The sequence below is a fragment of the Micromesistius poutassou genome (assembly GCF_964030765.1).
Source record: "Micromesistius poutassou genome assembly, chromosome: 9".
Lineage (NCBI taxonomy): Eukaryota > Metazoa > Chordata > Actinopteri > Gadiformes > Gadidae > Micromesistius > Micromesistius poutassou.
This window is the reverse complement of record NC_140279.1, coordinates 7,453,556-7,481,428: the sequence shown is the minus strand read 5'-3', so window position 1 is coordinate 7,481,428 and position 27,873 is coordinate 7,453,556. Positions and strand designations below refer to the sequence as shown.

Below are 27,873 nucleotides of genomic sequence, written 5' to 3'. Positions count from 1 at the left end.
TATTGCTATGGAAGAGGCGTCGCACGTCACAAGTGTGGGGCTGGCCGGGTCGAAGTGTGCCAGGATTGGTGGTGAGGTGAGCTGCATTTTCAGGCGATGGACTGCCTCGGAGCATGCTGGAGTCCAGATCCAGGGCTCATCGGTTTTCAGTAGTTTGCGCAGTGGAGCAGTTGTGTCGGAGTACTGAGGTAAGAACTGGAGATAATACGCAGTCATGCCCAGGAAGGAGGCAACTTGCGCTGGTGACGTTGGCTCAGGTACGCATTGGATAGCCTCCGTGTTCGACTGAAGTGGGCTTATACCCCCTGCTGAGAGGCGGAACCCCTCGTAGTCGATCACAGAGGCTGCAAAGACACATTTGTCAGTGTTCAGCGTAAGGTGGTTCTCAGCCAAGGCGGTGAACACTTTCTGGAGACGCTCATCATGGGTAGCGGCATTGATTCCGTGGACAACAATGTCGTCAAGGTAAATGGCCACGCCAGGGATCCCAGCCAGGATGGAGGCCATGATTTTTTGAAAGAAACTTGGGGCTGAACTTAACCCAAAAGCCATGCGTTTGTAGCGGAACACCCCGTCTTGGGTAATGAAGGCTGTTAAGTTGAGGCTATCAGGATGTAATAGCACTTGAAGGTATCCTTGGCGAAGATCCAATTTAGAAAAAAACTGTTGACCCATGGAACTGAGCCGTGAGCTCCTCTGTGGTGGGCAAGGGGTAGCGGTCTGGTATTATGGCCTTGTTCACTGCTCTAAGGTCCATGCAGATGCGTAGGCTACCAGTCTTTTTCTTTATCACCACCAAGTTGGATATCCACGGTGAAGCGTTGACCTGCTCTATGATGTCATCATCAAGCATACGCTTTAGCTCTGCCGTGATGTCATCTCGCAATGCCAGCGGGGAACGGCGGAGTGGTTGGACCACTGGCGTGACGTTTGGGTCCACAAGGGGCTGTTGAGAAAAGGCTGTGGCGCAGCCCAGCCCTTCAAACAATGCAGGCCACTGTTGCTGCCACGGGGTGGCGACGGTGTGGATCTCTGAGCCTGTGGTGTCCAGCAGTGTAAATCCTAGGTTGTGAAAGAGGTCGAGACCAAGTAGATTGGACCCATGGCGTGACACGTGGAATGTGAAGGTTGGCTGAGCCCTTTCACCGTAGCGCACGGACAGCTGGAGTGAACCTACAATGTCAATTTCGGCATTTTCGTAGCCACGTAATGTCGTAGAAGGCGGTCCCAGTGGTTTATGCGAGAAGAAGCGTTTCCATGTCACTAGGTTGAACAATGACACAGTGGCACCTGTGTCGAGGAGTAGGGGTAGAGTGACATCGACAACTGTTAGTGAACAGGTTTTAAATGCAACTCGTCCTGAGCGGACATTGTGGATGACCGTTGGCTGGGTTACTGTGTTTTGTGTGTTGTATTGCCAGTGGCCTTTGGCTGCGTACCTACAAACTTTATGAAAGTGGTTTAGCTTCCCACAATTGGAGCAGGCTTTCCCCTGCGCTGGGCAGACTTGTGCTCTAGAATTGTGAGTGGATGAGCCACAGTTCCCACATTGCTGCTGTGAGCGATCTCGGGGCTGTGAGGCTACTTGGACACTGTCCGGGAAGCTAACAGAACTGACAGGGCACGTTTCTGGTTGGGTGGAATCAGCTGGAGTGTCATTTTGGGCTGAAGACAGGCTTGCCGCGCATTCCAATGCCAACTCTACTTGTAGAGCTATCTTAATAGCCTGAGCTAGTGTCAAGTCATCCTTTTCTAGCAACAATTTGCCCCTAATTTTCTCACAGTTTGTGTGTAAAATGAGTTGATCCCGTATCATTCGTTTTGTAATGCATTAAACTTGCATAGGCTAGCCAAGCCTCGCAGGTCAGCCACGTATTGGGAGACAGACTCACCGGCTCGTTGGTGTCGGCGCCAGAACTTAAAGCGACATAGGAGAGCGCTCTGAGGGGCTGCAAAATGTTCCTCAAGGTGTTCCACAGCGTCCTTGTATAGGGTGGATTCGTGCATGCGCGACTCACATCAAGAGTGCAGAACCAATCAGAACGTGGCATGTCGTAAACTTGCGTAACATAACATGCAGAGTCGCAGCAATCAATGTCAAACATAACACCATTGTGTTGGCTGTGTGTGGCCACTGGCGATTTTAGGCACGAGGACATGATAAAAAAAAAAGATCTGCGCTATTCTATTATCGATCATATCAGACTGTGTGGGGAATTGGCATATTGACGCCTAGTGGTGGATTTCATGATTCGTTTGAAAGAATCAGTTCGCGTCGGTCAGTTCGCCAAGAAGAGTCGTTCATTCGTTCGTTCGTTCGCATTTCCAGTAGTGGTGAATCATGATTCTCAGTCACTGAGTCGGTCAGACTCAGCTCCTCCCTCGTTCTCGTTTAAACGAATCGCGAATGCACGTTCGCGAATGCCGAGTCGGTCACGCCTCTTGCCCACTGTACACGTCCGTCGACGGAAGAGAGTGGGTGTGTCCGACGCGTGGGGTAAAACACGATCTGCGTATAACGTGCGTATAATGTGATCTGATTGGGTGACGGATCTGTCGCTGCCTGAAAAGTTAAACTTTTCTCAACTTTTGGACGCAAGAGACGGAGCCGATTTGACGGACGGACCCACAATGCATTTCGGGAGCGTCCCATGTAAAGTCAATGAGATCCGTCGACTGACATGTACAGTGGGTAGTAGTGGTGGCTCGTTCGCGAACGAATCAGTTCGAATGAACGACTCTTTAAAACGAACAAACCGACCTGATTCGCCGCTCTCGTTCGTCATCATTTGTTCTCCGAGACTCGACTCCCAGCTCCACCCACTAGTCGCTGAGTCGCGCTGAGTCGCGAGTCGCTGTTCGTTCACTGACTGTGTTTAGCGGTGAAGACTCGAGGACTGAGAAGTCACGAGAGTCAGCCTGGCAACAACATCCCGATTCCGAACATGAAGCACTCCTCAGCTAAAAGGAACTTAGTTAATGTTGTGTTGATTGATGACCGTTTGCACCATTGCACGATCGTGATTCGTTTGAGAATGAGAACGAGAGAGGAGCTGAGTCTGACCGACTCGGCTGAGAACATGCATTCGCGATTCGTTTGAACGAGAACGAGGGAGGAGTCGAGTCTGACACCCCCTACCCACTGTACACGTCAGTCGACGGATCTCACTGACTTTACATGGGACGCTCCCGAAATGCCAAATGTCAAATCGGCTCCGTCTCTTGCGTCCAAAAGTTGAGGAAAGTTTAACTTTTCAGGCAGCGACGGATCCGTCACCCAATCTGATCACATTATGCGCACGTTATACGCAGATCGTGTTTGACCCCATGCGTCGGACACGCCCACTCTCTTCCGTCGGCGGACGTGTACAGCGGGCAAGAGGCGTGACCGACTCGACATTCGCGAACGTGCATTCGCGATTTGGTTGAACGAGAACGAGGAAGGAGCCGAGTCTGACCGACTCAGTGACTGAGAATCATGATTCACCGCTACCGGAAATGCGAACAAATGAATGAACGACTCTTCTTGGCGAACTGACCGACGCAAACTGATTCTTTCAAACAAATCATGAAATCCACCACTAGTGGGTAGGGGGTGTCAGACTCGACTCCTCCCTCGTTCTCGTTCAAACGAATCGCGATCATGCAATGGTGCAAACGGTCATCAATCAACACAACATTAGTTCCTTTTAGCTGATGAGTGCTTCATGTTCGGAATCGGGATGTTGTTGCCCGGCTGACTCTCGTGACTTCTCAGTCCTCGAGTCTTCATCGCTAAACACAGTCAGTGAACGAACGGTGACTCGCGAGTCAGTGCGACTCAGCGACTAGTGGGTGGAGCTGGGAGTAGAGTCTCGAGAACGAACGACGACGAACGAGAGCGGCGAATCAGGTCGGTTTGTTCGTTTTAAAGAGTCGTTCGTTCGAAGTGATTCGTTCGCGAACGAGCCACCACTATTGGCGCCCCCTCCGGCTGCGGGCGCCCCTGCTCGCTGAGAAGGTGCCATGCACAGAAGCGGCGGCAACAACTGCCGTGCACCCCCCCCCCCCCCCAGTCAACAACTCCGCCAGCCCATAATTCCGTATCAGAAGGGGGGCGCTCGGAGGGGGTCTGGCCCGGGGCGCAATTCAGTGTAGAACCGTCACTGTGTGTGGCTCATTGAGAGTTGACGTTCAGAGCGCTGCTCAGTGCTTGCATTAAAGAAAGCAGAGGTTTTTTAGTCGCTGCAATGTCTTGCAGATAATACAAAGAATTAATATGGAAAGTATAATTTGATCAGAGTCCGGACACAGTTGTGGTCTGGTCCGGACCCGGACCAGAGTCCAGACTTTGAGGATCTATGGCCTAAAACTTCGATGGATGGATTATGTAGGCTAAAGAGTTATTTCAAGGAAAAGGGCCTTCCGTCAATGGTAAGAGTTGATTTTTTTGATCAATAAGCTGCTTTCGTGTTAACGTTAATTTTACTTCACTGGGGTCACTTACTTCACTGTTCATTTGTTTCATTTAGAGACCTACGTAGGCAAGGCAAGGCAAGGCAAGGCAACTTTACTTATATAGCACTTTTCATACACAAGGCAGACTCAAAGTGCTTCACATATAAACATTGTCATACAATAAAAGAAAATAATAGATAAGTAAAAAGTAAAATAGATAGAAAATAAAGGCAAAGTAAAAAAAAAACATTTTAGAAAGGCAGAGTTAAAAAAAATGCATTTTAGAAAGTGAGAAAATAAAGGCAGTTACTGTTACAAGTTACTAATAAAATAAAAAATAGAAGCATTGTAGATTTAAGATTTAGCAGAAAGCTAAAGCAAACATAAAAGTCTTCAGTCTTGTTTTAAAAGCTGTCAGAGTTGGGGCAAGTCTTAAATCCTCAGGGAGTTTATTCCAGCTATTTGTTGCATAGTAACTAAATCCTGCTTCCCCATGTTTTGTGTTGACTCTGGGGATAATTAACAGATTGGTCTCAGAGGATCTTAGTGGCCTAGAAGGCTTATGTAGTGGAAGCAGTTAAATATTAGTTAAATATTTTGTCAGTTATCAGTTAAATATTTTGGCCCTAAACCATGTAGGGATTTATAGGTTAGCAACATGATTTTAAAATAAATTCTCTGACATAAGGGGAGCCAATGTAATGATTTAAGAATTGGTGTAATATGTTCACATTTTTTGGTCTTTGTTAGAACTCTAGCAGCAGCATTCTGAACAAGCTGTAGTTGCCTTAGAGTTTTTTTTGGGAGACCTGTAAGGAGACCATTGCAGTAATCAAGCTGGCTAGTGATAAAGGCATGTACAAGTGTTTGTAAGTCTTCGGTAGACATGAGCCCTCTAAGTCTTGCTACGTTTTTAAGGTGATAATATGCAGATTTTGTAACTGATTTGATGTGACTGTCGAAATGTAAATCTGAATCCATGATAACCCCTAGATTTCTGGCTTTGATTGAAGTTTTCAGGGACAGAGAGTGAAGGTGTTGGGTAACTTTAAGCCTTTCGGTTTTAGCACCAAATACAATTATCTCGGTTTTGTCCTCATTTAGCTGAAGGAAATTTTGGCACATCCAGTCTTTGACTTGCTCAATGCACTGGCACAACAGATCTATGGGCTGATAGTCATTTGGTGATAGAGATACATAGATTTGTGTGTCATCAGCATAGCAGTGATGGTCAATATTGTTATTTTGCATGATTTGCCCTAGTGGGAGCATGTAGATGTTGAATAGAGAGGGTCCTAAGATCGATCCTTGTGGGACTCCACATGTCACGTTTGTTGATTCTGAAACAAAGTTGCCAATGGAAACAAAGTAGTTCCTATTTTGTAGGTAGGACCTAAACCAAATTAAGACTGTGCCTGAAAGCCCCACCCAGTTTTCTAATCTGTCCAAAAGTATTGTATGGTCTACAGTGTCGAATGCAGCACTGAGGTCTAGTAGCATTAGTATTGAGATTTTGCCAGAATCTGTGTCAAGACGGATGTCGTTTACAACTTTAATAATGGCGGTCTCTGTGCTGTGAAGGGGTCGAAATCCGGATTGGAAGGTGTCATAGCAACCAGTTGATGCCAGGAAGTCACCAAGTTGCTGGAGGACAACTTTGATATTGATTTTACTTATGAAGGGTAGATTTGATATTGGTCTGTAGTTGTTAATAATAGAGGCATCTAGGCTCCGCTTTTTTAAAAGGGGTTTGATAACTGCAGTTTTTAAGGCTTTTGAGAAAGTGCCTGATTGGAGAGAGTTGTTAACTATTTGCAATATGTCTATTGCTAGGCAGTCAAAAACATTCTTAAAGTGGTTGGTAGGTAAAGTATCAAGGCAACAGGTGGATGGCTTCAGTTGTGTCACAGTTTCCACAATAGTTTTAGAGTCTATAACATTAAAGCATGTCATTGCCATGTTACTTTTGGCTGAATAGGGTGGTAGTCCAACATTTTTGTTTAAAGTGGAGACATTGATGGCGCGTCTGATGCCTTCAATTTTATCAGTATAAAATGCTGCAAACTCATTGCATTTCTGAGTGGAATGAAGGTCAGGTGGAATTTATGTTGGGGGTTTGGTCAGTCTGTTGCAAATAGGGTTTTGGCATTATTAGTATTGGTTTTAATGATATTGGAGAAAAATGTTTCTCTAGCACTTTTTAAGTCTAAATTGTAGGCACGGAGGCTCTCTTTATAGATGTCATGGTGAATATAAAGTTTTGTTTTACACCATATGCATTCCGCCTTCCTGCATTCTTTTTTCTGGGCTGTTACAAAAGCAGCTTTTCTCCAAGGTGCCTTTTGCTTTCCAGAAATCGTTTTAACGTTTAAAGGTGCAATGACATCTATGACTTTCAAAATTTTCAAACTAAAGTTTTCTAAAAGCTCATCAGCAGAACATGGGTTGAGAGGTGGTAGCAAGGAGATGGCCTTTTTAAAAAGTACATGAGAATGTTCATTGATATACCGTTTTTTGACAGTATTTGATTTTGTCTGTATCTCGGGAATAAAAGATATATTAAAGAAAACACAGAAATGGTCAGACAGTGAAGGATCAGTCACCGAGAGATCTGAAACATTGAGACCCTTTGTGATAACCAGGTCTAGAGTGTGCCCCTTACAATGAGTAGCCTCTTTCACATGCTGAGACATTTCAAATGTGTCCAAAATGGTAAAAAGTTTTTTTGCACACTTATCATTAAAATCATCAGTATGAAAATTGAAGTCACCAGTTATAACTAGAGTCAAAGTCTGTGGAGATGCTAGACAATAATTCTGTAAAGTCATCGAAGAAATTTGCAGCGTATGTGGGTGGCCTGTAAATAATTAATAGGAGAACTCTGGGGGAACATTTCAATACAGCACAAAGGTATTCGAATGATGGAAAATCACCAAATAGCATCTGTTTCCCCTGAAATACATTTTTAAATATAGCAGCAACCCCTCCACCTCTTTTTCCAGATCTACATACATCAAAAAAGTTATAGTTGGGAGGAGCTGTCTCTATCAGAACGGTTGCACTGTTATTTTGTTCTAGCCATGTTTCAGTTAAAAACATAAAATCCAGTCGAGAAGTGGTAATAAAATCATTAACTAAAAAAGATTTGTTATTAAGAGACCTAACATTAAGTAGACCCATCCTGATGGTGTTATTGATAGGCTTTAAGGTTGATTTTGGTTTGGAGGGAATAGGTATGAGATTTGAGAGGCTAGCAGTGCGTCTAAGTTTCCCTTTGTTTACCCTCTTAGTGATTACAGCAGGAATGCAAAAGTTGCCATGTTTTGATGTAGGCAACCTTGGGTTCAACAGATTATGCAAAACTTCCTTTGTGTTGTGTCTACGGCTGAACCCTTTTTTGTCTCAGTAATAATCAGGACTACTATCAGTACAGGGAGGGGGGGCTGGGGCGCCCTCCGCTTGGGTGTTATCAGACTGTGGTCATGACGTCGGGATGGTATCATTGACACAGATGCAAGTTTGATGCCAACATTTCTCAGTTTCTTAAATTCATCTGGAAAATCATAAAGGGAGGAGACAGTTGAACTGGAGTTGTCGTTGTGGCTATGGGAGAGATGAGGCTGGTGGTCATCATCAACGGGGGACAGCTGGAGGTCATCATCGATGGGGGAGTGCTGGAGGTCATCGTCGATGGGGGAGTGCAGAGGAGGGGGGTGGTCGTTCCTCGCCAAGCCAGCATCAGCAAAGGGGGGAGGCATGGTGTCGATGGTGTCGGGCAGGCTGTTGTCTCTCTTCAAGGTCTGTGGTCTGTCTGCTATCTGTGTCAGATAGTGGGACAGTAGATGTGTGGGGGAGGCTGTAGTCTCGCTTCTTCTCATGGCATGACAGGGAAGATTTGTGGGAGAGTGAGAAGAGAAGATTGTCCCTTAACAATTTTGAGCCTAACCTGTTTGAGTGTAGGCCATCTGCTCTGAAAAGATATCCCTTCCTCTTTCATTGCAGACTCTTGAAAGCCATGTATTCAGTGCAAGTAGACGACTGAATCTGTTTATTCCCCTGTCAACTGCTGGTATGGGTCCACTGATGAATGACCTAACGTGTAATTTGTCCAGTGTGTCCAATAGTTCAGTGAAATCCCTCTTCAGAAGTTCTGACTGTTCTCTTTGAATATCATTAAGTCCTGCATGCACAATAACCTGTGAGATTTTGAGGTTTTCCAATATAATTGTGGGTAGTTTCTGGTTGACATCACTAACCATCACATCTGGGAAGTAGCATATTTTGATCTTCTTACCGGTTATATCCTTTATGGTTGAGTCTCCTACAATCAGAGTGTCTGGTTCATCTGCTTTCTGTGAGATGGGCCCTTGTTGGCTTGAGGTGGCGGTGGCAGACGCATGCACAGCTCGACTCCGTGGCGACTGGTTCTTGTTCCGTCTCTGTCCCCACCGTCCGTCCAGACGCATCCTGGGGCTCAGGGGTGCACGGGTGGCAGATGCATGCGCAGCTGGCCTCTCTGGTGACAGAGTCATGGTCGGTCTCTGTCCACACCATCCGTCTGGACGCATCTCGGGGCTTAGGGGTGCATGGGTGGCAGGTGCGTTCGTGGACTCCTGGAGTGGCAGGAACCGGTTCTTCAGCGGCATGGTAAACTTCAGCGATTGGCTAATCCGGCTGATTTTAGCTTTGGGAAGCTTAGCATTTGGCGTTGAGTGAACTTGTTGATTCACTTTGGAATGTTGTTTGGGCTTAGCGCCGACTCTGTGCCAATGAGCAGCTGGAACTGTCACTCTCTTGTCCAGCTTCGGGAAGGATACAGTGTAGCTTTGATCATCCTGTTGTGTATTTGTCTGAGCTAGCTCAGCAAACTCACCCATCGGCACTGTATCCTGGAGGAGTTCTTTGCATTTTTCTAATGCTGCTAGCCTCGTTTCAAATAAAGCCACTGTCTGTTGCAGTTTGGTGCAGTCTGTGCATTTCCCAGTCTCTCTGCCTGAGACATCCGAGTACAGAGGCATGTTGGCGATAGGGAAGTCCAAGGCTTTAGCTGCGGTCTGATCTGGTAGTCAAAGTGCCAAAAAGTATTGTTGAATTGAGCAATGGAGGTTGACGGAAACAAACTATATATTCTTAAGTATTATGATCATGAAATAAAATAAAATAAAGTAGACCTGAACGATGAATTAAGTAGTTTTTGCCACTGCCTAGCGGAGCTTCGGGAAACATGACCTCTCTCTCTGCTGTCTCTTATCTCTCTCTAGCCTCTACGTAGGCTACCAACACAGCCTCTTGTGTTAATTTTTGGGATTTTTTCCTGTTACCTTGAGCCTTTCGTGTGGGCCTTTGAATTAATTTCAATTGGTGTCTAAAGCGGCCAGTGACGGGACATAGGACTCGATAGACTATTCACGTTCAAAGCCAAATTTCTTTGAAAATGTTTAGAACCTCAAGAATAGATTTGATGATTTAAGCTACTCTATTGGGTTTATATATTTGTGAATCTGACTGAAAATGTCAGCGCCTCACCAGCCACGAACCTCACCGAACTGCTATTGCTATGCTACATCTCCATCCATGTTTTATAAATTATTAAAAAGTGCTAGTTATACAAATCACCCAACATTTAACAGTGTAGGCTACACGATTAGCATTCAGGCAAACTCATTAAAAATATAGGCTACTCCTGTTTGACCTTCACTTCTGAAACTAAGATTATGTTTACTGTAAAAATTACGTGGCTTACCCATGAGATTGATCGCAAACTTTATTAAATGGTATCCTAGCAACACATGCATGAACCCTTCGGGTTATTAGAAGGGACAAAAAACATTTGAATAAACAAATTATGAAAACACGTCTGCAGCGTGTGCTAAATAGGACCAATCTCAATCAATAGGTTCGCGATGATGGCCGCAATGCTTGTAAAAGACGCTCCGTGCAAAGGGGTTGTAAAGTTGCCAGACACACGGGCTAGCAAGTGCATGGAGTTACTAGCCCGATAGTAAATATATATATATATACATATAATATAACGTCATATATTGAACAATCTGCATTTATCATTACCTAAATATGTTTAAGTATGTTTGAAATATGCTTTATTTCATTAAACAACAAACGTTAGCTGGCAATGGACCCACTGGGCACTACACACCTACCTCCACCCTGGACCGCCATTCCTCACCAATTTATCACTTATCCTGCAGTGTTTATTTCAGTCTTTGACTTTATACAAGCAGATATCTGGAAAAAAATAAGCCGAGACTGTTATGTCACTGTAGTGTTTTAATGGTTGTGTTCCACCTACTTCCAGTGTCTTGCTAACAAACGATTTATGGCCTTGATTAGATAAAGGTATAGTTAACTATTCAGTAACTGCATCTAGTACATTATGAATAATGCCCGCAAATATTTTAAGATAAGTTGTGTTTAATCGATTGTTACAAGTTCAGGTTAAAATGTGTTTTTGTGTGACTTAGATTGTCGTACAATTCTGTTTAAGTCACCAATGATTTACTTAAGCCTGGACCTTTCCAGTTGGTTCATGCATGTGAGTTCTGAAATATGGGGAAGGTACGAAATTTGAGAAAGTTGCACATGTCTATTGCCATATAATTGACTGAAAGCTAAACAATAAAGTGACTCCTGTTGTGAGTTAATTATTATTATAAAGGTATAGAGACAAAAAATCTCAAATAATATAATAAATAAATGTCTACTTGGTAATAGGTATACTTTATAATTTATTTGCAACTTTTAAAATTAATGAATGGGTTTTATCCACTGACTATGAAGAAGGATCCACAAAAGCAGACACTGCTACTGCCAAATTAACTTATGCATGCGTAATTGTTGATGGTTTAATGACATCTTGATGTCTCAACCATGGCGAAAAACCAGTTAGGAAGACAGAATCTGTTTTTTGCCACTCCCATTGGCGCACTCTTAACTTTGTTGTTAAAGGTTAGTAGTTAGTTAGAAGTAGGTTAGGTAGTTATGCGTGACAAACCTGAACCTGAAATAACACGTCACACGTAACACGTCACAGCCCTCAGGGAAAAAACGATCTTCAGTGGCTGTGAGAATAGCTAGAGGTGTTAACAGGTGTCAACACCACAGGTGTCAACACCACATCAACACAATGAAAAAAGCACAGGCACTTAGTGATTTACTGTGAGTCGTTTAGTCTTAAATTAATTTTGTGCTTACGAGAACACAAATAATTGAATGCATAATAACTAGAATTTTGATGCAGTAAATATTTGCACAGAGGTGTGACAAAAAAAACTTTTATTGAAGGCACTTGTTTCAAAACAAAGTTACAATGCTTCACAAAAGGAACATCAAGCCAGGACACATAAGGTCACCACGTTCTATACAAAAACAAAGATAGAAAAAATCCCTTAAAGTACATCTGAATGAATTTGAAATTACTGAAAGATATGCTCTGGCACTCAATACACTTCACACTTGACCAGCAAATCATTGATTATATGAATGCAGAATAAAGTCACAATTCACCCACACCACCTACTCCAACTCCACATTATAATTGTCTTATATGTTGCAAGAGAAAGGGAAAGCACTAAATAGTTGATTATACATTTTGTTCATCCTTAAAGCTGATCGACTAATCATATTTGAGCCCTTCTTTGTTTGCTGGACAGATAGCAAGTTATCTGCTCATACTTAGTCAAAGTCTAAATCTAAATTCTTTTGAAATGTCAGCTATGTGTCAACTATAGCAGGGTTTTGGTCTACTTCGCAAATGATCTCTTGTCCCTCAGAATAATTGCCAGATACCACACCATGATTGTCATTTGGAACCTTTGGAACAATTGGATGCTCATCATCAGAAAATCCTACTTCATCTTCCAAACATATGACATCCTCACCTCCTACCTGATCCAAATTCATCAATGCCTGACAACCTGGTGATTGAGATAATTATTTTGGTAATTCCTGGTATTCAACGACATCACTATCAAGCTTTTCTGCCAGCATGTTGTAATCTTCTACCTGACCATTCATTTCAGTGTCATTTTCTTGGATATCTGAGCATGTTGGGGGAACTGGGGAGTCAAGCTTCGATGTCGGACTGTATTTTTTCTCCTCATCAATTGCTAAGTGCATGTCGGGTTCCATCGCCACGTTTTGTGCTATGTTAAACTCTAAGATAGTCTTCTCTGGGCAACTACCACTAATGTCTTCCACAGTGTGCTGATATTGTTCTAACGTTGATATGTCATTGAGGGACCCCTTCACTTCTTCAATGCTTTTATCAGCTGTTATTGGAGCTGATTCTAACATGCAATCACTGTCACAATCTTCTATTTGACCATCTGAGATAGTATTCAACTGAGCCACATTTTGCAGTGATGTTGCCTTTGCATTTACCTCATCCAAATACTCTATTGCATGACCTTTGCACATATTGTCTTCTAAACTTTGATCCAACTGCAATTCAGGCATTGCATTCTCCTCACTGTCACTGGCCTCCTGGGAATCCTTTTCGGTATCTGTGTCTATCTGATTTAAGGGAGTCGCAATGATTGCTTTGTCTTCAATGTTTACCCCCTCATCTGTGTAAAGAACAGGTTCCTGATTTTCATTTGTTGTAAGAGCTGAAGCTTGGATTTCGTTAATATCCTCAACAATTTGTCTGCTCTTCGGGTCATTCTCAAATCCTTCTGATTCATCATCTGCACATTCAATGCAAACAGACTCCTCTGCCAATATAGCTGAGTACTCAGAACAGGCTATGGAATCCTTTGAATTTGGAGGGATGCAAGCCTTACTCTGCACTTTCTCAAGTATGAGCTCATTAGCTTTACTAGTTGCTACATGTTCATCAGCTTCTTGATACTGTAATATTTCTTGGTACTTTAAAGGCAAACCCAATTCATCTTCTGGAGTAAGCAATACTGCGCTATCTGCCATGTCAGCCAAATCCAAGGAACCTTCTATTGGGGATAATTCTGCAACAATAGATGCATCTTCTGAGAGAGTCTGATAGGGTATTAAGAGCTCTGGTTCTTCTTTGGGGATCCCCATCAACTCTTCTTCGGTAATTGGACTTTGTACAATTGTTAAATTATCATATGGCTCCTCAGGTATTTGGTTTATCTGTTGGTTGGACACAGTTTCATTTAGTGGGGAACCATGATCAGCATTATTCTCCTGGAGTATTACGTCTGAAAGGGATTCCTGAATGTTTTCTTTAAACTCTCCAGACACAGCAATGACAGATGTGGGTGTGAAATGCCGAGGTGACTCTATTACCACAAGACTCACATCATCAGCTTTCAGCGTTTCACGCTCGGATATAGACAATCCTTTCAATTCTAATGAGTCTTCGAGGGGTTCACAGATTTCCGTATTGGAATCAACAGGGTTATCGAGTGGTATTTCTTTCTTTAAATTTGTATCCGAAGACTCAAAAGTTTTCACAGATTCTTCCGTATCCACTGGCCTTTCAGTGAGCTGAGAGGCCAGAATGAGATTTTGGGAAGAAATTACTGTTATTGGTACTAAATGACTAATGTCGGCTGGACAAACTTCAGCCTCTGCAATCTGCAACTCCCCAGCCCAAAAATTCCCTTCCCCTGACTGCTTAGCACAAGACACAACTTCCTGGCATGACTCCAACATTATCTGTCCTGTATTCCCAACCAAATCAACCCCTACATTATTTTTAACAATAACTTGCCCCGCTGTACTATTGGTATGTTCTGGCAGAATGCCATTTACACCGACCTTGGCTGCTTTGCTTAATGCCCCCTGAGGGGGAGCAGCCTCTTTTACCAAGTTGCCACCTCCTGGCAAAGTACCCTGAGATGACACTGGGTTAGATCCCTGTGTCTCACCTGAACAAACTTGAGTCTCTACAAGCATATCAGAACCTGGTGCAATCAGATTCAAGCTTGGACTGCCTGGCATCAGAATTGTAGGGCTGACTAATTCACCTCTGGGTAAAGTACCCTGAGCTGACACTGGGCTCAACCCTTGTGCCCCACTTGAACTGAGCTTAGTCTCTACAAATGTATAGGCCCCACCAGCCCCTGGTGCCATCATATTCCAGTTTGGATTGCCCTGCATCAGAATTGTAGGGCTGACTAATTCACCTCTGGGTAAAGTACCCTGAGCTGACACAGGGCTAAACCCTTGTGCCCCACTTGAACTGTTCTTAGCCTCTACAAATGTATAGGCCCCACCAGCCCCTGGTGCCATCATATTCCAGCTTGGACTTCCAGGGCTCCCTGGTAGTCCAAACACCGTGGGGCTGACTGCACTTGATGTGACAACTGAAGAGCCTGCAGAGCCTTTGACATCATTCATCACCATTCCAGTGAGTGGGTTCTGAGATCCATTGACTACAAATACACTCTGTGCCCCAATGGACCCTGTAGAGGACCCAGCAAATAGCATATTCTGAAGCTGGGGTTGGCCCACAGGAATGTATTGCATAGGCTGCATCATAGGCATGGTCGCATAGAATATAGGTTGCTGCTGGTACATAACCATCTGACCGGGAGGGGGAAGGGTGGCAGACTGAATGTTTTTAACGTTGGTGACTTGAGAGCTAGAGCTAGTTGAGGGCGAGTGCTTTAGGGACTGCCGGGAAGTATTTAAGGTGCTACTAGATGATTTGGAAATATTAACATTACTGGTGGAGGACATTTTGTTTACTGTAGTCATTTTTACATCAATGGTCTTGTTCCCATGCTCGATTTTTGGCTTTACAATAGGGGTCTCAATGGTGCGATTAACCGTTTGTTTGAAAACATGTTGAACTTTGGATGCAGGTGGCTCGGGCATTTTAGGAATGCAGATCTCAGACAGGGTCTTGAATTTTGCTCCAAGGTCATCAAGGAATTGCAGTTCATCGTCAGATTCCACAATGCTGCTCACGGACCCGGCAGGGGTGCCCAGGCCCTCATAGTCAAATACCAACAGACTGTCCTTCATTGGGAGGGCACATTGCGCTTTCTGTAATGGAACAAAAGGAAAATATGGTGAGGTTAATCCTGCTTTCAATGTATCTCTCTCTGTGCTGAGCTCTATTATGTAGCAATAAAACATTTGCCTCTTTTTTTTATATAACAATATTAGAATAACTCCATTGTATGAACAACAATTGTTAGTACCTGGGAGTAGTAGTCATCAAGGAAAATGTCAGGAAGGGCTATTTCCTCATACATGTCTGAGGCATGCATTTGTGACCTTGTCATTGTGTTTCTGCTGAATGATGCACTGGCATATCGAAGGTCGTATGGATCACTTGAGGTACCAAAAGCATTGTCCACATCCATCAAACTCTGGTTGGTATCGTGATTTCTTGATTCATTGTGATTTCTTGATTCATTGTGATTTCTTGATTCATTGTAATTTGTTTCATAAGATGCTGTTATTGTTGAGGATACCATATTGAAGTCTTTTGTCTGTATGGCCCCTTTAGTATTTTGTGACCCCATTATTATTGGGATACTCTGAAGGGGAACCTCCTGTAGATATCAAAACAGACCGGTATCAGTAGATAGATAGTTCAAAAGTAAATCAGAACAGGGAAACAATTTATTCTCAAAAATCTCAGAATTCTCTTTTTTCATTTTATTTTTGTGTTTTGCTTTAAGGCTGAGGCCCAGCGTTGTGTACACTGTTTAACCAATGTTAAAACAGAATGATAATGATTGCCTGGTAACCTAGCAATGTCAAACCCATTTTAAAGATTAATTTAAGGTGTATATTATTGATATAAGTTTTATTATGCTGCCATATACATTTCTTATCAATTAACAGGAAAATAGATACTATATATACAATGAATTCAAAATTGTATCTTCCTTCTGTGGAATTGTCATAATGTAATGTCATAATGTAAATACATAAACTATGTTTATGTATTTACATGCATTTACCTGTGGCTGAGATGTGAAACTCTTTTCTACATAGGCTAAGGTTCAGGTTAACCTGGTTTTGCTCTGGGTAGAAACCGGGTTACCACACTTCTGTGTTTACAAGTCATAAATTGACTTGTAGTTGAAATGCATTGTATGTATTTACAGTATTCCTTGGCTGCGATGTACAATCAATGTAAATGCTCACCTTGTCATCGCCTTTTCCCTCTGTATGGTATGATATGAGGTGCTCTTTTGCGTCAAATGGTAGGTCGACAAATTGTTCTGGGAAGATATAGTTTGCGCCGCCACACTGGCAGAACAGGAGCAATAAAGGAATGACTGCAAAGAAAACAATTAATTTAGTTAATGTTCCAGCAATGTACTTAACTTTAGTTATCTCCAGCTATAATGACTTATTTTTCTAAAGAGACTAACTCTAATAAATATAAATGTTTTTAATGTCTAATAAATATGTATCAATTTAACTTATGTGGTTTTGTATCGAGATAATCATTTAAGGGAATCTCTGTCTGTCTGTCTGTCTGTCTGTCTGTCTGTCTCTCTCTCTCTCTGTCTCTCTCTCTCTCTCTCTTTCTCTCTTTCTCTCTCTCTCTAATGTTCGCTTGAATTGTGAACAAAATACTCCCTCCCTACAGCACACCATTGTCATTCATCGATAGGGTCGATGTTCGATGTTAAAACAGGCCTCAAATCTATTTATCTGTATTGAAAATTTGAAAGTTATTCTCCCGTGATAAATAGGACAAATGCACTTGGTTCACTCACACAGAAGCAGGCACATCACAGAAATAAGTAGTCCGAGCGCTGGGCCACCGAGCTGTGTGGAGGTGGTCTGGTCACTTATTCCTGCTATTTTTGGCTCACACCTCTGTGATGGTCCACATGTGCAGACCTCCAGCTCAAATTCCTCATTGTCAGGGCAGGATAGGCCCTGCTCATCTGCTACCTCCACCACTAGCTTGTAGACCCCGGGCCAAAGCCACTCGCGGGAGTGAAGCGCTGCAGTGGTCTCTGGAGAGAAGGAGAGAACCGACATGAACGATTCAGTAAAGAGCACAGAGAGGGCATCTTACCGCTTGCGGAAATATCGATACCAAGATTAACATAGCAATAAGCTATTTTTAACACTAGTTTGTTTAAAAGGCCCTTGTTTCAATTATCCTTGTGCCTAGATATAGTTCACCTTCTCTCTCCAACTTAAAGGTGTTACGTTAGTAAACATTTGCATTGCCACTGTGACCTCAAATTCTGAAACGGAGGCAATTGCCAATCTCATGACCTTTTCATTTTGTAGATTCTTTGTCTGGCAAGTTGTCTGGCTTTTTTGCTGTAATGTCCTCTTCCCCTATGGAAGCTAATCCTTAGCTATCCACGATGGTCACTTCCCTCACATTTGTTTTAGCAAGGTTAACATCCGACCCCAAATCCTTTGCTCTTACAATGTGGTTAACATTTTTTTTCAAAGAATCCTCCTCATTGTCTACGTGAAGATACTTAGTAAATGGTCCCAGTGTGTCCTCCCATGATCATGCACTATTAAATACTTTGCCGTCAAGAAGGGTCCTACAATATATTATGATTCATAATTACTCAAGGATGACTAAAGCTGTACTGTGCACATTGGATATCACAACCAGAACATTTTGTCTGGTAGTCAAACATTTTAGCCAGTGCCTCTAAAGTATCCTTCCCCCTGAAATAAGAACATATATGATCTATTTGTGCTTATTTACGTCATGTCTTTTAAAATGTCCATACATGCTGTGTATTGACATAGCATGTCAGAGACTATTTAAACATGTTTTGGCCTAGGCCTATGTGATGTTTAACCGATCTAGAAACATTGTCAATGTGAGACAGCCACGCAATCAACTAGTCTAATCTATAAGCCTGATTTGCCGCGATCAACCAGTAACATACTGAGACCTGTGCGCACATGTTTTAGTGCCAACCCCATGCTGGGTTTCAGCTATAAGTCTGTTTCTGAGTCAAATTATTTAATTTACTAATCATATTCAACCATAAGTTGAATATCCCACCATCAGTGTCTGACTTTATGGAAATGACACAAATATGGTTTTGTAGTATAACATGCAGGGGAAGGGAGTTTTTCTTTGCTTTTCAGAGGGACAAGGTTGTGTCATAAAATGCGGCATGTAAAGCCCTTTGAGACCGCAACTGTGGTTAAAGTGGCATTCTCTTGGAAGATCCTCGAGATTGGCATTTTAAGGACAAATACAATTTACTTGACTTGACTTGAACAAACTTTCCAAAATCCACAAAAGGTTCCTCAGCTCTCTTCAATTCACTCGTGTACTTACCGTTGATTATTTCAATGTCCCAATCGCCACGTGTTCCTTCAGGGACAATTATAAAGCTCAGTGGTGCCCCATTGGGCTTCACATCTTCATCAAAGCCGGTGATGTATACCGTCTTTTCATCAGAGCACACAGAATCTTTTCTGGTGGTCAGGGTAGGGCAGTGGTCATTTGAATCTACCACATTAATGGCTATCGTTCCGGTTGATGTCTTAGATGGGTTGTCTGTAGAATCACAGTTGCTATAGTTAATAGTTAATAATAGTTAATAATTATTCATTGCTATTAATATGACATACCACAATTTTACCCAATTGATTTTAATCTTAAAGCAACCTAAATTTTATGTAACGTTGAAAGTATAACTGGTTGAATCTAACAGTCTTTTTGATCATCTGAACGCTAAAATAAAGAGTTGTCTATATATATTTTAGGTTGCAGGAAATGTTCACCCATTTACTGCAACTATTACAAATCTTGGTATTTGATACTTATGATAGTGATACGAGAAATATCATAAAATTGGTTTAACCTAGCAAATCTCAATATGAATGAGATGGAAAACACGTTACCTTGGGTCATGCAGAGTATCTTGGCAACGTAGCTTCCATTGACTATAAACTTTGACTCTCTGTCTGGGACTTTGTTGAGTCTGATCTCAGCAGTTTCTTCATCGATTGACACCCAATTGTCAGGATCATAGATTTTGGCATATCTAAAGGGAAGAGTTTTACAGTTGAGTAATATATGACATATATTTATTATACCCTGTCTAACTGTCTCTCTGTCTTTAGATTTTCTATAGAATCGTTCATCTGAGTTCACACTTGGCGGGTGTGTGGCTGAGGACTCAAGAAAGAGCATTGTCGAGTGTGACATTTGATGAGCAGTTCTTGAGAAAGCTGACAGCAGCAATACAGGAAGCCATGCAACAGGCCCGTTCCGAACAGGCATGTTTTGAACAGGCAGATTTTGAATGGGGCATGGCAATAGTAAATAATGTATGTTATGTTTGGTACCACTGCCCAAATGCTATGATCCAGGTTTCTTGGTTTGAGTAAAATAGTAAAATAGTGTTAAGTTTTTTCATTACTTCAGTTACTGTAGTTATATACATCTTACAAAAATAAAAAATCGGAGTAAATAAATTGGGAAAATTATGTGCGATGACTGGTAGATTAATAAATTGGTTAAAGGAAGTTGCATATATGAACTTGAATTACCTGACATTTTCAGCATTTTTCCCTGTGTCTGGATCAGTAGCAGCGAATGATACAAGCACTCCGTCCTCTGGCATAAAATCGGGGTCCTCTGACACAGGAACCGGCTTTGTGCTGGGTTTGAAAATTGGAGTCTCAGGCATATTGTTAACGGAGATCTTAACTGGATAGCTCTTTGGTTTTTTGGGCCCCAACCCAACTCCAAGCCCTGGTCCTGGTCCTGGTCCTAGTCCTAGTCCAAGCCCTGGTCCTGGTCCTGGTCCTGGTCCTAGTCCTAGTCCAAGCCCTGGTCCTGGTCCTGGTCCTAGTCCTAGTCCAAGCCCTGGTCCTGGTCCTGGTCCTAGTCCTAGTCCAAGCCCTGGTCCTGGTCCCAATTTTGGCTTGAGCCCTGCATCCACTCCAATATCTACTCCTATATCCACACCCAAACCCACCCTGACCCCGACCCCGGCCCCGGCCCCACCCCCGGCCCCACCCCCGGCCCCACCCCCGGCCCCACCCCCGGCCCCACCCCCGGCACCTGCCCCAGCACCAGCACCAGCAGGTCCACCAGCCCCAATCTCCACTGGCACTTCCATTCCTACGGCATGCAGGCCACTGATGAAAGGGTTCACATTAAAAATATTCAATCCCAGCTCCAGCTTCTGGAGTTCTTCAAAGTCCACAGCCTGTACAATAAAGAGGCATAAGAGACAAGCCATTTGAAAAGAGTGTATCAAAACGAGGCAAAATCTACAAGTTAACCAGCACTCATACACTAATACTAGCAATATGTTGAAACTTAAACTGATTAGATTAGAATTGCTGTATAGTTTGGAATACCTTTATCAGTTTAAGGACACCCTCGTTAGTTGCCTTATCTGTTTCAATTGAGAAGAGGCCATCTTCGTTTCCCTTGATGATATCAAATACAGCCAGCCAGTTGTCTGAGCCCTCCAAATCTTTATCTTTGGCTTTGATTCTCATCACAACAACATCTTTAACATTTTCGTCCACTGTTCCATCATACTGTGGACAGAAATATGTTGTATAGTTACGACATGCCAGTCCTTTTCAAAATCATCTTGTGTTATTTCAAAATGTCAAATTGTTGATTTGCGATTACTTAAAGTGCAGATCAGCTGCCTCAGGGATTTGTGAGGATGTGTATGTGTGTGTGTGTATGTGTATGCATTATTTATATTATGAATATATATATATATGTATATACTGTATGTATATATGTGTGTATATGTATGTATATATGTGTATATGTATTTATAATATAATGCATATATCTGTGCCTCTGACCTCCTCTTGCTCCAATTCGGGCACATTGTCATTGATATCCAACACCTTGATTGTTACGTCTCCAGTCCCTTTAAGCCCACCTTCAGCCCCGCCCATATCAGTTGCCTCTATAGTGAGTGTATAGAAGTCAATCGTCTGGCAGGGGAAGAGGCAGAAGATTAATTATACCAAAATATCTACATCTCAGCAATCATCTCAAAATACCTGTTCCATCAAAGACCAAATTATTATATAGTTATTATAGTTATTATAGTAGCCTACTAGAAACTATCGAACATGCTCCTGGCAAAATATTCCTTGGATACATCTATAGGCAATGCTGATTGATAGTGGTAACAATAATGTTAGCAGTAAAACCACCTCTGATATATTGTAGAAATATGTATAAGAATCTCCCAAAACCCCTCCCTCTCACGCCACAGAGTCATCAGAGCTACGCTAGTTCACCTCTCACAGCTTTGCTGCAGTTAGAGGGGACAGAAGACTGTTATTGAGTTTTTTTAATTCTGTCAATCATACTAACTGGGAGGGGCTCAGTCTTACACATTGTGACTTGAAATAGAGCCCATGATTGCAGCAAAAAATGGCATGGTTTTTGACAACATCGTCAGACTGATACACCTGCCACTTACCTCTCTGTCCAATGTAGGCTCTTTGACATATAATTTGCCCGTATGCCTGTCTAAAGTGAACATATGCCCATGGGGTCTGGGTTCTTGTTTTATTATTCTATAGGCCATTTTAGCATTTTCAGTTCCATCTTCGTCAGCATCTTCACCTTCGATTTGCATGATAAACGTTCCTACAATGAATGGAGGGATGTGTTTGTCAATTCTATTATTTGCAGGACAATTTTCAAGTATATATAAAGAGATTCCATTTTTGTGTGAAAGTGAAAGTTCAGCTAGCTTTCTTAATGATGAATGATTAAAGTAGAGTTCAGCTGTACCTTTTTTGCTGGATTCTGTGGTGTTGCCTTCATGCAAACTTATAGTTGGCGGATTGTCGTTCACATCCCCAACAATGACCTTCAGTGAGACGGGATCTTCGGCCGTGCTCCCGTTTCTGTACTTGGCTATTCCCAAAAGCTGTAAAATGGCACGTTTTTTAAATTATACAATGTAAGCCTGAAGGTAGAGATTAGAAATATGTTGATCCGAGGCTAGTTTCTCACGGATTAATTGATTTAAGCATTGATTGAGCTTCTGTTTGGTTCTTTCTGGCAAAAACTCTTTTACTTTTAAAACTAAGTTCCAGTCTGGTTATTTGCCTTGAATAAGATTTCAATGATTATTCATATATTTTTTAATAATCACAATGATATACTTTTCTGAAATTCAGGCTCAGTCTTGTGGTTGATTGACCCACGTTGAACTTACATTGTAGCACACCCTTTCCTCTCGGTCCAAGATACCAGTGATGCGTACAAAGCCGGTTTTTGCATCTATAGTGAACAGGTTATAGGGTGGCTTGTCAGCTCCTTCTCCAGTAAGAGAGTATTCCATTTTGTGTCCTACGTCCATGTCTGAGCGGATCTGGTTGACCAAATATTAGCTTTTAGTATTATAACAGTATGAACAAGCAGGGGGGGGGGGGGGGGGTGTACAGGGAATTAAGTCATATTGCTGAAAAAGTAAGTGATCTAAAGTCAGTGGGGAGTATCAGCCAAAGCTAAGCATGTCCATGATATATACCTTGGCAATATATTCTCTCTCAGTGTAGTCCGTTCTTTCCATAAGCCTAGCAGGAGGAAGGATCCACTCCCTCTTCCTCCTTCTTTTTGAGCTTTTTGCCTCTGCATCAGTTACTAGAATCTGGAAGATATTAATACAACACTTCAGAATTACAATAGTAGCTTACAATGTTTGCTCAAATGCAACACAAACCATGGAACTTCTGTTCTAACACTTGTTGTGCTCCTTCTGCATTCATTTTCTCAGCTTCCTTTTCCTTATATTATCGATTTTTGAGTCAATGGTTTATCTTAAGAGAACAATCCTTTGAGTTAAGAAAATTCTATATCATACATGAAATGCACATCATGATGTGATATGTACAATGGGTTAAAGGTTCCATGGCATGAACATTTCACTTTATGAGGTTTTCTAACATTAAGATCGCAATCCTGCTACTCCTAGTAGTTAGTTACTAGCTAGCTAGTTACTTTAAAAACCAAGTAATCAGTAAAGTAACTAAGTTAACTAACTTAGTTTAAACTTAAACTAAGTTTACTAAGTTTAAGTTAACTAAGTTTAAAGGAGTAGTCAGTAATCAGTAATCAGATTACTTTTTCAAGGTAACTGTGGCAACACTGGTAGTGACACTGAAAAAGTTCCATTTAACCTGTACAGGCCAATGATTTATAATAAAGACATATAATAAACACAGAAAAAAGACTTGTTTGGATTGTTTTACTGCAATGTCATAGGTTTATTTGTACTCCTAAAAATTCAGGAGTTAAATTAAATTTTTGTTTGTGGGTTGAGATAAGCTTGATAAAGACAACTCGTTTGCAAAGGTTATTAGCTGACTGGGAAAATACTGTTTTCCCAGTTGGGAATTCATCAGTGGGGTTAAACCTGTACCCTTTAATGTGTGACTAGAATTCTGTGACATTATAATATGTAAATCTATGATGGTTAAACTAGTTATTTGGTTGCTTACTGAGTTTTTAATTACCTTATGTACAGAAAATATATATTGTTGATATGAGCTGCAACTCATTTTTTGTAGGGTAAAATGTTTGTTAATATAAATAAATTAGGATAGACCAAGTCAAACATGCATTCATTATAACATAGTGCTATAATAAACCATCCACCAATAAACCATTTTACTAAAAAAGCATACATATCATATATTAGCTTTAGCTTATAACAGAATAATCTTGAAAGACAAAAAAAACTTTTCTTGGACATTTTTTAAGGAATGTGTGTGTGTGTGTGTGTGTGTGTGTGTGTGTGTGTGTGTGTGTGTGTGTGTGTGTGTGTGTGTGTGTGTGTGCGTGTGACAAACATTATTTGAAATACGTCCAATGTGTTAACAAATTTACTATTTATTTTACTAAAATGCTACATTTTATTTATACAGGCTCAACCACAACTGAAGCAGAATCAGGTAAATGCTCAAGTTCTATTTTCAATGCAAACAAAAAGTCCTGTTCTGTTATCTAGTGTAATAGGCAGTGTTGGAGCTATTTATTTAGTTGTAGTACTTAGTGCTGTTTAGTTTATTATTTTGTTTAGTGAGTATTTAGTTTTTGGTTATTCTCAGTCAATTTGCTTGATTTCATTATGATTAGATTTCTATTAGTATTCTAGTTTATTATTTGTTTACTTTAGGTGTTTCTTGTTTATTATTTGTGTTTTGTTTCATTTGGGCACGGTAGGGGGTCACCTGAAGTTATATAGGTAGGCTGTCGGTAAGGGACCAGCATGCACCTGGGTGGGCAAATGGTTTTTTACCGGAGCGGGAAAGGCACAGGAATTTTCTTTGTTCTTTGTTTGCTCGCTGTTTGGTTAAATAAACCACGCTTTTTGTTGAAACTGGACATCTGTTTGGACATTATGTTTTTCCCATCCGCGTACACCACAACCCATGGTGCAACAGTGGCCCTTTGATTAGTATAATTTGAAGTTTGATTTGATACTTTTATCTGTTTGACAATCGGCTGCTACATAAGTAAAAAACCTGCCCTTGGACTCAAAGGAAATAAGCTTCAACACTGGACTTGTTTAATCACCTTTTGGACTCAGCCACGGCGCGCATGCTGCTTCTGGCCCAGATCGACAAGACGTTCAACCTTCTCAAAGAAACCGGTATGTGATATAACTGTAAAAAGCTGTAATGGAAAACGGCCAAACGAGTGGAGTTTGACACAGTATCTCACAATACATGGAGTTCAATGAGTGCATGGTTGAATCGCTACATGTCTACTTTTACGCACGGCCACGGCGCATTCATTCATTCATAAAAAGCCGGCCGCAGTGTGTGTTTGTTTGATGAAGAGGATCTGTTGGTCAATAAGCATCGTGTGTTTGCAACTTGCTCTTATGTGCGTTTGTGGACTGTCATTGGTGTAATAAAAAAGGAAAGAAAGCAATTAAAAGAAACGGAAAAATGTCTGATGTTGCTGCAACGGAGGCTGAAGAGCCGTCATCAAAAAGAGTTGTTAAAATGTCTTCTAAAGGAATGGAATACAGTGTGATAAGGTATCAGGAAAAAAGGAGTGCAAAATGCAAACAAGCTAAAAGATGCATGGAACATATGAGTGCGTTGATGGCATCAATACAAAACGTTGATTCAGTAAAGAATGAGCTTGCTGTGTTCATGCAATGTTACCAAGACGCAAATGAAACCCATACATCTTTTATGAGTCTACCTTTGCCCAAAGATGAAGTTGAAAGGCAAAGCAAATACTTCTTGGAAAAAATGACAATGTTTTGTGATTTCACTGACAACGTAAAAGGCTGGCTCTTTGATGCGGGTCATCCATATGTTGAAACAAATAAAGACGATCCTGACAATCAATGTGTTGCTGATGGAATACATCCTGAAGATAGTGCCTCCAATGTTGCAAGTATAAAATCAAGTTCGCTAAGATCACACTCCCGACTATCACGGAGTTCATCAATATCATCTGCACGCATCAAAGCTGAGGCCGATAAGGCAGCGCTTGTGGAGCGCATCGCTGCGCAAAAAAGGAAACATCAAATAGAAGCGCAACAGGAAAAACTGAGGAGAGAAAAGGAACAACTTGAGCTTGAAACGGAACTGGCAGCAACAAAGGCAAAGCTTCAAGTCTTGGAAATCCGTTCACAGTGTGGCTCAAAACATTCAAACGGCATGAACTCTTATTTTGAAAGGAACAACTCTCATGGTGCGAGTGAATTAAATCCCCATGCCAACACCTTTATGCCTGATAAAATGAATAAAAAAGATCATGCTCTTGGTTTGTCTGCTCCTGAACTCCAACCACCAGTGGTTAAGCCTAAACAAAAACAGATTAAACAAATGGATGAAATGACATTAAAGGTTGATGCTCCAGTTCATGTGATGCAAACTGTAAATGGAACTCAAATGGGACATGCTCACCATCAAACCGCTCTGACTGACAACCATCAAAATGACATTGTGAACATTATGCAAAGACAAAATGACATTGCTGCGTTGCTTGTCCAACAAAATCTGTGCTCTAACCTCCCATCTAGGAATATCCCTGTTTTTGATGGAGACCCACTCCAATACAGGTCTTTCATCAGAGCTTTTGAAAATGGAGTGGAGGAGAAAACAGACAATTGGAGTGACTGTTTGCACTTTCTTGAACAGTACACCAGGGGGCAGCCAAAAGACCTGGTGCACAGTTGTCAGCACTTGCCTTCAGAGCAGGGATACCACCGAGCCAAGAGTCTTCTTGCGGAGCACTTTGGAAATGAACACAAAATTGCAGCTGCATACATGGAAAAAATACTTACCTGGACACCTGTAAAAAGTGAGGACATTAAAGGGTTGCAATCATTCTCTTTGTTTCTACGTGGATGTTCAAACTTAACAGAGCAACTGATGAACATGAAAGAGCTGGACTTACCATCTAACATGAGGAGCATAATTGTGAAACTTCCTTACAAGTTAAGGGAAAGATGGAGAAATGTTGCTTGTGATCTGCAAGAACGAAGAGGTAACAGAGCAATGTTCGCTGATCTTGTTGGTTTTATTGAAAGACAAGTCAAAATTGCTTCAGATCCAGTTTTTGGCAACATTCAAGACCCACAGCTCACCAACTCCAAAGCTTCCACTGTTAGTCACTTCAAACAAAGGAAAAAGGGAAGCAGCTTTGCTACTAACGTCACTACAGTAAAGGATGGAGTCATAACTCAACATACAGGAAACAAGATCAAGTCCTCCACTCTCAACTGCCTGTTCTGTTCACAAGTTAATCATTCAATGGACCAATGCTCACAGTTCAAGATGACAGTACACAGGGACAAGATTAATTTCATTAAAGAAAAAGGAATCTGTTTTGGTTGCCTGAAAAAAGGCCACACTAGCAAATACTGCAGGAGTCGTTTGGATTGCAACGTGTGTCACCAAAAGCACCCAAGTGTCCTTCATATAGAGCGTCAGGATAAAGCCACACCCTCTGATCAACAGTCTGTGAGCTCTTCAAATGTTTCACCTGCAGTGTTTCAGACCTGTGGCCATATTGGGGCCGGTCATGAAGATGCCTCCATTTTTTCTATTGTTGCAGTCAAAGTCAAGAGTCAGAGGAGCAACAAAACTGTGCAGACGTATGCTTTCTTGGATCCTGGGAGCTCAGGAACATTTTGTACGGAGAACTTGGCAAGAAAATTGAATGTGAGAGGTAAAAGGACAAGTATTCTGTTAAGAACAATGGGTCAAAAGAAGATAGTAAATGCTCATGTGTTGTCAGGTCTGGAAGTGTCTGGTCTGAATATGAATGACTTTATTGAGTTACCTGATGTTTTAACACAAAAGAACATGCCTGTCTCATCACTCAATATTCCACGACAAGAGGACGTTGATCAGTGGTCGTATCTCAAGGCTGTTCAACTTCATGACATTGAGGAAGGTGTTGATCTGCTCATTGGAACTGATGCACCAAAAGTGATGGAGCCTTGGGAGCTCATAAACAGCCAGGATGAGGGACCTTATGCTGTCAGAACCAGG

At 41.8% G+C, this 27,873-nt stretch overlaps 2 protein-coding genes across 2 annotated transcripts; both read right to left on the bottom strand.

Moving 5' to 3' along the window:
- Nucleotides 1-652: 652 nt before the first annotated feature.
- On the bottom strand, nucleotides 653-9,455 carry LOC311353650 (uncharacterized protein; the record flags this gene model as incomplete). Its single annotated transcript, XM_084473549.1, has 2 exons — nucleotides 653-1,290; nucleotides 8,732-9,455. The coding sequence occupies 2 exons, from the start codon at nucleotides 9,453-9,455 to the stop codon at nucleotides 653-655; spliced, it is 1,362 nt and encodes a 453-aa protein (XP_084329675.1).
- A 2,010-nt stretch (nucleotides 9,456-11,465) lies between these two features.
- Nucleotides 11,466-27,387, bottom strand: LOC311353649 (desmoglein-2.1; the record flags this gene model as incomplete). Its single annotated transcript, XM_084473548.1, has 17 exons — nucleotides 11,466-11,525; nucleotides 15,232-15,426; nucleotides 15,861-15,941; nucleotides 16,543-16,676; nucleotides 17,223-17,369; nucleotides 18,680-18,901; nucleotides 19,249-19,391; nucleotides 19,900-20,069; nucleotides 20,331-20,564; nucleotides 20,719-20,904; nucleotides 21,187-21,321; nucleotides 21,819-21,988; nucleotides 22,136-22,274; nucleotides 22,566-22,721; nucleotides 22,881-23,000; nucleotides 26,661-26,668; nucleotides 27,378-27,387. 17 exons carry the CDS (start codon nucleotides 27,385-27,387, stop codon nucleotides 11,466-11,468), a joined length of 2,310 nt encoding a protein of 769 aa, XP_084329674.1.
- Nucleotides 27,388-27,873: the final 486 nt, after the last annotated feature.